This window comes from Grampus griseus (genome assembly GCF_964374135.1).
Source record: "Grampus griseus genome assembly, chromosome: X".
Taxonomy (NCBI): Eukaryota; Metazoa; Chordata; class Mammalia; order Artiodactyla; family Delphinidae; genus Grampus; species Grampus griseus.
The window spans coordinates 41,635,149-41,646,380 of NC_138999.1; the positions used below are offsets into that span (position 1 = coordinate 41,635,149).

The following is an 11,232-nucleotide window of genomic DNA, read 5'->3' on the forward strand; positions in this document are numbered from 1 at the left end:
CCCTGAGTTATGCCCTACTCCAGGTCCACAATTTCCCCTGACCTTCTACTATTAGTCTTTCAAAATCCTTATCAACTCCATTCCTAAAGGAAGCCTCCCCAAACAGCAGGCCGCTACTCCTAGAGCCACAGCCACGGCCACACTAGAGACTCGCTGTTATCAAGGGCTATGACTACAGTCTCTTAGAATTGGAAAACTTTGCAGATATTTGGTCTGATTCTAACCCATTTCAAAGACGGTAAAACTGAGACATAGGAAAATCCCAAATGGGTACTTAGGGCGCTGGGTCACACTGGAGCAAAAAGGACGCTTAAGGATCCTCCGCCCAAATTCGGGGATCCCTAAAGTCAGCCCCAGGTGACCAAAAAAAAAAAACAAAAAAAACCACCCTGCTTGATTCCACTACGGCACGATTGGGGTTAAAGCCCATGGAACGCTGGTCTCCTCCCGACTGCGCCTGCGCGAGTCAGGACGTGCGAATTTGCCCTGGACCCTGACGTTTCAGGCAGCCCCTCCTAATGCGGAACACGACCCACATTCCGCCGGTCCTGCCTTGACAGGCGTGACCCTAATCCAATAAGAATGGAGGGCTGAGTCCTCCGGAGCCAATAGCCAAAGCCCGAGGGGCGGTGGAGGCGGACTCTGTAAGGAAACAAGAAGACAGGCCCAAGATGGAGGCGGCGGCGGCTGTAGCGGCGTGACAGGTGAGGGCAGGCCCGGCAGGGTTAGGTTTCTGGAGAGACTGCTGGGCTCGGGTAGGGAGCCGGGACCGAAAGCTCAGCTCCAGGATGGCTGCGCCTGGGCCCCGATGCCCCCCGCCCGGAACCGGAGGAGTGGTTTGACCCGGGGTGAGACCATCTTCGACAACGCGGGGGGGGGTAGACTGGAATAGGGGTGCAAGGCTGCGGGGGATGGTTTCGCCCGTCGCGTGTGGCAGCGCGCCTGCGCAGAGCTGGAAGTCCCTCGGTGGGCGGGGTCAGGCCGAATGGGGCTTGGGTTGTGGTGTCTTGTCATGTGCAGTCCCTCTTAACCTCCTTAAGGTATCTGATGACCCTTGCTTACCGACAACGGGGAATGCGTGAAGATGAAGCTCACTTCTCGCTTTTCTTATTCTGGATCAATGTCTAGCTCACTAGGAGAATGTTTGAGGATTCCCCCATTCCTCCTCTTTAACCCTCCCCAGCCTCCTTCCATTATCACCAGTAATATAACTGCGACCCTTTCATTAGTTGTCAGGGAGAATTTTGGAGCGCCCTCCGCCCCACCCGCGCTTTACCCCCATTTATCTCACCTCAACCATGTCTGGTGATGCTCCATTACCCTCCTTTCCCCCATGACAGTGTCTGGTGACACCCGTTATCCACTCTTCTACCCATTACAGTCCCTAGTGACCCCTGTTACATCTCCCCGCAGCGTAGTGTCTGCTGAGCCTCTATGAACTCCCCATCATAGTCTGGTGACTCCCATTAGCCACCTAACACAGTATCCATGAACCTACCATCATTACAGTTCAGGGCTTTGGGATGCCCACAGTGCCCTTACGAACACTGTTTGGTGCAATTCCCATTTCCCTCAAACTAAGGGCAGTATCTGATGATCCTCTGTTAGTTCCCCATCACCCTATCTGTGACTCACCCCACACCACAGCATCTGAACCCCCTTCTCCATTAGAAAGCCAGGGCAGCCTGTTCATGTCCATTACGTACCTGACAGGCCCCAGTGCAGTGCGTGCTGACTTCCCCGTTAGTCCCTAGCACGGAGACTTACGTGCTCCTGTGCCCTCCGGGACAGTGTGTGTACCTCTCACTATGTCCTACCCCCCACCCCACCCCGCCCTACGCAGTGAATCCGAGACCTTGGCACTTAAGTGTGAGACAGACAACAGGAGCGGCTGAGCAGAGGAGGAACTGGATCCCTTGGGCTGTGTGGAAATTAGGCTACAAGGGGTGACGTGGAGCTGGGAGATTGAATTTTTGTCCCCTGCCACTTTGCTTCCAGACCATCATTATGGGACCTCTGAATTTTACCTCTGTCTTCTAGGAGCCCCATGGCACCTGCCCAGCCCCACCTTAGCCCGTCTTGACAAAGTCCTAGGCTCCATGGAGCCACCACGGGGCCCCCCTGCCAACGGGGCCGAGCCATCCCGGGCGGTGGGCACCGTCAAAGTGTACCTGCCCAACAAGCAACGCACGGTGGTGAGTCTGACGGGAGCAAAACTGGCAAGGGGTAGGCATGGACCCGGTTGTAAATCTTGGATCAGAAAGGTGACAAGGGCTGGGAGAGTCAGCTGGGGACTCCACTGAGAGCTGACTCCTCACATCTACACACACACAGGTGACTGTCCGGGATGGCATGAGTGTTTACGACTCATTAGACAAGGCCCTCAAGGTGCGGGGACTCAATCAGGATTGCTGTGTGGTCTACCGGCTCATCAAGGGGTAAGTGTGGCACTGCCACCTCCAACTGGGCGCGCAGCCTTCCAGCCCCTCCTCAGAGTCATGGGACTCTCCACTCTGCTGTGCAGTCTCCGTTAGTCTTCCCTTCATTCGGTGACTCCGTGAGTGCATCCAGCTTTTGTCTCATTACTTCATTAGTTTATTGGCCTGTAAGGTCAGCAGCTCATCTTCTTCTTGCACCCCAAATCCTCACCGTGCTCCGTCATGTCCTCCCGGAATTCATCTGTTTCATCTTTCACTGTTTTATCAATTTGTCAGCCCTCTCCTTCCTCCGTTTCCTTGTTCTCTGTCTGCTGTGTGGGCCTTGCTGACCTTCCATTTATTCCTCTGTTTTAGAGTTCCTTAACTTTTTTGTATTCAATTCACGCATTGCTTTTTATTTGTTGTTTCAGTGCCTCACCAGCTGCTTTGTTGGGGGCTTGCTCAGGACTTCTAAGATTTAGTTGTTTCTTCAGTCTCATTTGCTCCTCGTCTTGTGGCTAAGAGCATGGACTCTTTGCACTGTCCTGCCACTTACAATCCCTTGTGGCTCTGGACAAGTCATTTCATCCCCCTGAGCCTCAGTTTCCCCATATGTAAAATGGGGACAAGGATAGTACTAGTTCCTAGAGTTGCTGTACTGAGAATGAAACATGCCATCTATTATTGCATGGATGGCAAGCTTGGAGGGACTTTTGGGGGGTTCCCTTCTTCCCCATGGCCCCATCCACCCTCCCACTCACTCCCTTCCATGCCTTCTGCAGTCGAAAGACAGTCACCGCCTGGGACACAGCCATTGCACCCCTGGATGGCGAGGAGCTCATTGTGGAGGTCCTCGAAGACGTCCCCCTGACCATGCACAATTTTGTGAGTGCAGGGTAGAAAGTGGGGGCAGACCGTGGGTGTGGCGGGAGGGTCCCTGACCAGGCCTCAGTCTTCTCTACTCTGTGACAGCAGGTACGGAAGACGTTCTTCAGCCTGGCCTTTTGTGACTTCTGCCTTAAGTTTCTGTTCCATGGCTTCCGCTGCCAAACCTGTGGATACAAGTTCCACCAGCATTGTTCCTCCAAGGTCCCCACAGTCTGTGTTGACATGAGTACCAACCGCCGACAGTGAGCCTGGCCTGGGGTGGGCAGGGGGATGGGGAGGACAGAGGCCCAGCCACAAGGCTCTTACAGACAGCTGACCCATGTTCCCTTGCTTTACACCCTGAATGCCCTCAAGGTTCTACCACAGTGTCCAGGATTTGTCCGGAGGCTCCAGACAGCATGAGGCTCCCTCGAACCGCCCCCTGAATGAGCCACTCACCCCTCAGGGTCCCAGGTAGGGAACGCCTTAGCTGAAGGGCTGCTGTCAGAAGAAAAAGATCTGGAGGCCTCTGTAGAGTACAAGCCATACTTAATTCATTTGTTTACTCCATGAACATTTATTTAGCACCTATAAGTGTGAGTAAGGGCATGGAGCTCTGGGGCCTTGGGTGATTCCCCTGATCTCTCTGGGCCTTAGTTTTCTCATCTGTAAAGAGCAGATAATGACCACATAGGGTTCTGGTGAGGATTAAATGAGTTAAGACATGTCCAATGCTTAGAACAAGATCTGGTATAAGATAAGTTCTTATTAATTATAATATATATCTGTATATATGCATCTAACTACTTAGTTAATTCTACCATTATAACCATGCTCAAGCCTGTCCACTTTGAAATACATATTATTTTATCGTAAATTCCCTTTCAATTTGAAATATATTATTGCTCTAATATATCATGTTCATATGATATGCATTTTATATATCTATATTTTATAATGTCAATATTTATATGATATATTTTTGCTATTGTATTATGTGTTATGTTGATAATATTTTCATATAATGTAGAACATCAAACATTTTTATGTAATGTATGAAATAGTAAAGTTAGAGCATTATATTATTTTTAATTATGGGTATATGTGAATAAATTATCTATGAATAGCATTTCAGGATAGTGAAGGGACCATTAAGAAATATTTTTGTAACATTATAATATATTTAGTATATATCATGTATAACAGATGTGTATGTATAACATATAACATTATTATAATATGTGTAAAGCATTGTAATTTTAATATAGATAACATACTGTATGTTATATAATACATAATATATTTGAATAGTACATATAGTTATACAATATTATATATTGCTCTTCCCCCACTATCTGCATGGCTTGCTGTCCTTCCTTTAAGTCTTTGCTCAAATGTCACTTGCTCAGAGAAGCCTTTCCTGACATCACCAGGGACACTTCCTGTCTCCTTATGTTGCTTTAGTTTTTGCTTTATTGCACCTGTCACCATTGGACATATTAAATATTCTTTGTTTTTTATTTCTCTTTTTTCCTGCTGCAGTCAGCCCCATGAGGGCAAGAACCTTTATTTGTTTTTTGTTTCTTTGGTTTTTTTTTAATTTTAAAATTTTAGTACAGTTCAAATCAGCATGCATGTAGAACCTTTATTTGTTTCGTCCACAGTTTTATTTCCACTACCTAGAGTGGTATCTGGCACATGGCAGGCACTCAGTCAATGCTTCTTGAACAAATGCATAATAGTAATGACAGTGGACGTTTACTCTGTGTGAGCTAAACACACACTTAGGACGGGGCGGGGCATGGGCGGTGGTGGCAGCTCTACTGGTTTTCTCATTCACTCGACAGTGATTTCACAGCCTTTCCCCTGCCAGCTCCTGCACCCAGCACCGCGACCCCAAGCACTTCCCCTTCCCTGCCCCGGCCAACGCCCCCCTCCAGCGCATCCGCTCCACATCCACCCCCAACGTCCACATGGTCAGCACCACGGCCCCCATGGACTCCGGCCTCATCCAGGTTGGTGTCGAGGCGGGAGGTCACAGGGGAGCACCGGGCAGAGGGGAGGGCCATTCCTGTTGTCTTCCATGTCCTCTCTCTGACGCCCAGCCCTCTTCTTCCAGCTCCCTGCCCAGAGTTTCAACACTGATGGTGAGCCCCCCGCTACCTGCACCCTGAGTCCCCCACCCCACCCCACCCGGCTCCACTCACATCCTCTCCGCAACTGCAGCTGCCGGGAATAGAGGTGGTGGTGATGGAACCCCCCGGGGGAGCCCCAGCCCAGCCAGCATGTCCTCGGGGAGGAAGTCCCCACATTCCAAGTCCCCGTCAGAGCAGCGGGAGCGGAAGTCCTTGGCCGATGACAAGAAGAAAGTGGTGAGCTCCAGGGGGCACCTTTGGTGGGGGCACTGCAGGCCGAGTGATGAGGGGTGTGGGCAGGCCCCTGAGATGCCGCCCTTGTGGCCCGCAGAAGAATCTGGGGTACCGGGACTCGGGCTATTACTGGGAGGTGCCACCCAGTGAGGTGCAGCTGCTGAAGAGGATCGGGACGGGCTCGTTTGGGACCGTGTTTCGTGGGCGGTGGCACGGCGATGTGGCCGTGAAGGTGCTCAAGGTGGCCCAACCCACAGCTGAGCAGGCCCAGGCCTTCAAGAACGAGATGCAGGTGCTCAGGTGAGATTGCTCGCGCGCAGGGATGGGGGCAGGGGCGGTGGGCACCGCCTTGGTGCCTCTCTGGGTAAAGGCCGTACTGAAGGCACTTCCTGCACATCCCCTGTGTTTGTGTGGTGTTATAACCATAATGGTAAGTTTCTTCTCTATCAGAGAAGCCCCTTTCCCCTCTGGGAAGGGGTATGTTTGGAGGACCTCTAGTCACATTGGTGTTTGTGTTTGTGTAAATACTGATATTAATTAATGGCTCTGCCTCCAAAATGTGGGTCTTTTCAGTTGTCTGCTGTGAAATGGGTATCACCAGTGTTACTGTGGTACTTACATCAATAGCATAATGTGAGTTAACTGCATCACCAGGCAGCCTGGCGTCCTTGCCTCTCGTCTGCTTGTTCTGCATCATTAGTATATGTTTATTGTGTTGCCTTCTTGTTATTAATTATAACAATACTGTACTTTAAAGAACAGTATTAGAACTATAATCAGAACCATAATTTAATCATTGTTTGATTAATGATTGTGGTTGCTCTACCTAATATATCATTCATACTATATTAACTCATTTGTGCTAAGAAACCCTGGCGCTCCCTTTTTGCTACCCTAGTTCCTACCACTCCTGGGGTTGCCAGTGTGGGCTTTCCCCTCTGACAAGTGGGCACAATTATGTTGCAGAGTTGACGTTATCATAATTCCTTGTGCTATTTTAATACTCATCCTCATAATGGATGCCACAGTAAGGAAATTTTCAGTCTCTGCTCCTCTCTATGAAATGGCAATGATTTGAGTGGGCTGTGAATTTGCGTTGTGTTCGTATTGAAACTATAACCTAACTGCTGTGAAGAATACTAACGCGCTGTGAGCAAAATTGCAGAGCGTTGTTGATGTTCTTTGCGTGTAAGTTACCATTGTAACTGCAGTTAATACTTCTATAAGGAATGAAAGTTTTCTTCTAAATGAGGGTGGCTCCATTCATACAGGACAGAGTTTCTGTCAGGTAACCTAGGTACCCAGTAGTGATAACAGCAAGGACAGTGATATTTTCAGGGTGCTTGCTTGTGTTCAGCTGTTCTAATAAGCACCTTACAGGTTATTTACTCACATATTCCTCCCAACACCCCTGTCAGGTAGCTCACAGAATTATCACAGTTTTTCAGTTGAGGAAAATGAGGCACAGAGAAGTTAAGTGTCTTCCCTGAGATTGTACAGTGAGTACCCAGGGAAGCCTGGATTGGAACTTAGGATCTAATTTGAGTCCAAATCCCAAGCTCTTTACCTCTAAGCCTCTCATGGTTAACAGGATATAGTCACACATCACTGATATTTTTACCCAGCATTTATCAATATTATGTTGATATATCACTGATGACCATTTCTCATCTCAAATGGTCACAGGCTCAGGTCATGGTCAGGGTCAGAGGTATGGCAGGTATTGATGATTAAGACACTCCTGGTCAGTAGAGGGTGAGGGGTAATCTCTCCCTCCTGCTTTTGTTGGGAGACATGGATGAGGAAGCCCAGGACATAAGCGCCCAGCGTGGAATCATAGCCCAGCAAACATGTCTCACAACTTCATTGAATCTGGCCATAGTCTGGCCCTGAGCCTCCTGAAAGCCAGGGTGGGAATGATGGCAGAAGGCAGCAGTGAACAGCGCCATTCCCAATGCTCAGGAAGTTGCTGTTTACCCTCCCTGCCCTGATACCTTCTGCCCTGCCTGCAGGAAGACACGTCACGTCAACATCTTGCTGTTCATGGGCTTCATGACCCGGCCGGGATTTGCTATCATCACACAGTGGTGCGAGGGCTCCAGTCTCTACCACCACCTGCACGTGGCCGACACACGCTTCGACATGGTCCAGCTCATTGATGTGGCCCGGCAGACTGCCCAGGGCATGGAGTGAGCGTCCTGGCCCGGGGACTAGGGAGGGGGCTGGGGGATCTGGGGGTGGGGAGATGAGGTAGCCCCCAGACAGTCTGACACCTGCTTGTACCCCAACAGCTACCTCCATGCCAAGAACATCATCCACCGAGATCTCAAGTCTAACAGTATCTACATGTCCCTCTCTGAGGGCTGGGCTTGGGTGGGGGGCATCAAACAGGATGAGAGCTTAGAGGGATGGCTCTTGTGGGAGGCTTTCTGGGGGCAAACAGGGAGGGGCACATGTGGCATTTCCCTTTGCCAGGTGCCAGAGCTGTGGCTGGTGAGGGGCCTTCAATGGGAGTCTCTTGGTCAGGAGTCAGGGTTTTGACTGGTTCAGGTGCTGTTCTTCGGGACTCTGGTCAGGGTCTGAGGAGCGGCAGCTGTGGAGGGCGTTAGGGGGAGCTCCTGACCAGTGTCACAGGCATGGTGAGTGTGGGTGCCATTAGAGGAGCTTCCTAGTCAGGAGTCACAGGAGGGCCAAGTGTAGGGGGCATTCATTGGAGCTCCCCACCCAAGTCAAGGTTGTGGCTAGTTTGTGTGACATTGCGGGGCTTCTGGTCAGGGTTAGAGGCATGACTGGCGTGGAGGTGTCAACGAGAGCCTCCCAGTCAGGGCGAGAAGCCTGGCTATTGGGAGTCCCTGTAGTGGCCCTTGACCCTGGCGGACATCTTCCTACACGAGGGGCTCACGGTGAAGATCGGGGACTTCGGCCTGGCCACAGTGAAGACGCGGTGGAGTGGGGCCCAGCCTTTGGAGCAGCCCTCGGGCTCTGTGCTATGGATGGTGAGTTGGGCCAGGCTGGACTGGGGGCATATAGGGACATGGGCTGCTGGGCTAGGATGTGGGAGGCCGAGTGGGGCCGGGGATGCCTGCGCGCCGAAGTGTGGGTGTCTGGACTGCTCATGCTTTACCCCGTGTGGGTGGCTCTGAGTTACACCCAGTGTGGCTGGTGGGCCCTGGGCCTATGGGCCAGTCATTTGCTGACCTCCACATTCCTCCTGCCCGGTCCGGCCTACTGAAGGCAGCTGAGGTGATCCGTATGCAGGACCCGAACCCCTACAGCTTCCAGTCAGATGTCTACGCCTATGGGGTTGTGCTCTACGAGCTCATGACCGGCTCGCTGCCTTACAGCCACATTGGCAGCCGTGACCAGGTGAGCCCCATGCCTTACACCTGCTATCTCCCAGGCCAAGGGATCCCCTCAGCCTCCAAACCTCAGATCTCCACCTTTGCATAGACCAAGAACACCACACTTCCCCCAGAAACCCCAAGTTTTCTGAGCTGAGGATTCCCAGATTCCTCTGGGTCTTCCGTACCCAGAATTCCCTCCTTCACCCACATCTACTCCTCTGGGTCCTCAAAGTCCAGAATCTCCTGAATCCCTTATACCCAGAATCCCCCTAGGCCCCCAAAAGCCCAGAAGCCCTCTGGATCCCTAGACACACACAGTCCTCTGGCCTGGTTACTCAAACACTCCAAAGTCCCCAAAGCCCAGAATCCCATTTCTCCCAGAAACAATCCCTTTGTACTTCTGGAATCCTCACAGATACCTACAACCATTCAGGCCTTAGGTATCTGTCAGACTTCAGGGCCCTTGCATCCACAGTACTCTAGACCCCAGACATTTCTCCAGGTTCAAGGCCTGGGATCTCCCAGACCCTCAGAAACCCAGGATCCTGTAGGCTTCACGTACCAATAGTCTTTGGGTCTTGAGCACTCACAGTCGTACAGACCACGTGGACCCATAGTCCTGTAGGCCCCAGACCTCTACAGAAATACAGACTACTGAGAGCTAGAATCCTTTAGCTTCCTCCAGACGCAGAACTTCATGTTTCCCCCAGACTCAGTACTTTCTAGGCCCCTAAGCCCCCTAGAAACCTGTGGACCCATAATCATCTGGGCCCCGGACACCTACAGTCCTTGACTTCCCCCAAGCTTAAATCCTTCTGTTTTGTAAGCAAAGAATCCTTCTAAGTCCTCAGAGACCCAGAATCTTTAGATCCACAAGATACCCACAATCTCCTGGGCCCCAATACCCAGAATACCCCAGTTCTCCTAAAAGGAGCCCTCCAGGTCCCTCAAGACCCAGAATTCCCTGGGCTTCCCAGCCCAGACCCCCAGATCACCCCATTCCTGTCCCCCCTCCCAGATTATCTTTATGGTGGGCCGTGGCTATCTGTCCCCGGACCTCAGCAAAATCTCCAGCAACTGCCCCAAGGCCATGAGGCGCCTGCTGTCTGACTGCCTCAAGTTCCAGCGGGAGGAGCGGCCCCTCTTCCCCCAGGTGGGCCGAGGAGGAGGGCTGGACACCCTGGGGAGGGAGCCTCTGAGGAGAAGGACTCTGAGGTGTGAATGTGAACTGTGTTGTGTTCAAGGCTCCGAGGTGTACAATGTGTGTGAGTGTGTGCTTCCCCATTAGGCTGGGGTCTGGGGGTGTCGGGGTGCCCACGCGGATCTGGACACCCTTCCTCACCCGCCCCTGCCCCCAGATCCTGGCCACGATTGAGCTGCTGCAGCGGTCACTCCCCAAGATTGAGCGGAGTGCCTCCGAACCCTCCTTGCACCGTACCCAGGCTGATGAGTTGCCTGCCTGCCTACTCAGCGCAGCCCGCCTTGTGCCTTAGGTCCCACCCCCAGCCACCAGGGAGCCAATCTCAACCTGCCACGCCAAGGAGCCCTGCCCACCAACCAATCAATGTCTGTCTCTGCCCCGTTACTGCCTCAGGATCCCCCATCCCTGCCCTGGGAGATGAGGGGGTGCCCATGTACTTTTCAAGTTCCTCTGGAATTGGGGGACCCTCGAAGACTGAGACCCCTGCCTCCTCCATAATTCGGTTTCCTCTTGGCTTTGGCGATACTTCTAAATTCGGGAGCTCCTCCATCTCCAACGGCTGGGATTTGTGGCAGGGATTCCACTCAGAACCTCTCTGGAATTTGTGCCTGATGTGCCTTCCACTGGATTTTGGGGTCCCCAGCACCCCATGTGGATCTGGGGGGTCCCCTCTGTCTCCCACCATTCAAGGACTCCCCTCTTTCTTCACCAAGAAGCACAGAATTCTGCTGGGCCTTTGCTTGTTTATTTTTCTTCCCGACTCTTCTCATGGGGTTCAGAGCCGCTGAGGGGTGAGGGTGAGTCCAGGCAAGGGTTGGAGGTTGGGGGGAGGTGCGGACCACACAAACAGCGCCACTGCACGCATCACCACAGGCGGCACGATGAACGAGGACCACATATGCCAAGCACGGCACGAGAGGAGGCCACGTCAGTCACAGACACAGACATCACTGCAAAGGTGGGGAAGTGGGGGACCACTGGCCTGTGTGCAAAGGATTCTGGGAGGATGGGTGGAGTTTGCATATTTAAGACAG

The 11,232-nt window shown here is 52.0% G+C and overlaps 1 protein-coding gene across 3 annotated transcripts; it reads left to right on the top strand.

Annotated features, from left to right (window-relative positions):
- The first annotated feature begins 481 nt into the window (after positions 1 to 481).
- ARAF (A-Raf proto-oncogene, serine/threonine kinase) lies at positions 482 to 10,935 on the top strand. Of its 3 annotated transcripts, none has more exons than XM_082681754.1 (16): positions 482 to 704; positions 2,041 to 2,195; positions 2,335 to 2,438; positions 3,200 to 3,302; positions 3,393 to 3,547; positions 3,660 to 3,758; positions 5,143 to 5,299; positions 5,404 to 5,431; positions 5,511 to 5,656; positions 5,751 to 5,953; positions 7,666 to 7,842; positions 7,945 to 7,991; positions 8,531 to 8,649; positions 8,888 to 9,019; positions 10,016 to 10,150; positions 10,356 to 10,935. In XM_082681754.1, exons 2-16 carry the CDS (start codon positions 2,100 to 2,102, stop codon positions 10,488 to 10,490), a joined length of 1,836 nt encoding a protein of 611 aa, XP_082537880.1. In that variant the 5' UTR covers positions 482 to 704; positions 2,041 to 2,099; the 3' UTR covers positions 10,491 to 10,935. The 3 variants fall into 3 exon arrangements, with proteins under 3 accessions (XP_082537880.1, XP_082537878.1, XP_082537879.1); XM_082681752.1 differs by lacking the exon at positions 482 to 704 and adding an exon at positions 711 to 848; XM_082681753.1 differs by lacking the exon at positions 482 to 704 and adding an exon at positions 711 to 848 and having other exon boundaries at positions 5,158 to 5,299; positions 10,356 to 10,934.
- The last annotated feature ends 297 nt before the right edge of the window (positions 10,936 to 11,232 follow it).

Bases quoted from the DNA above. Each gene is read 5' to 3' on its own strand.
- ARAF (XM_082681752.1), top strand. From the start codon at position 809: ATGCCCCCCGCCCGGAACCGGAGGAGTGGTTTGACCCGGG. The intron at 5,657-5,750 runs GTGAGCTCCAGG...TGTGGCCCGCAG, and splicing joins CCGATGACAAGAAGAAAGTG to AAGAATCTGGGGTACCGGGA. The intron at 9,020-10,015 runs GTGAGCCCCATG...CCCCCCTCCCAG, and splicing joins ACATTGGCAGCCGTGACCAG to ATTATCTTTATGGTGGGCCG.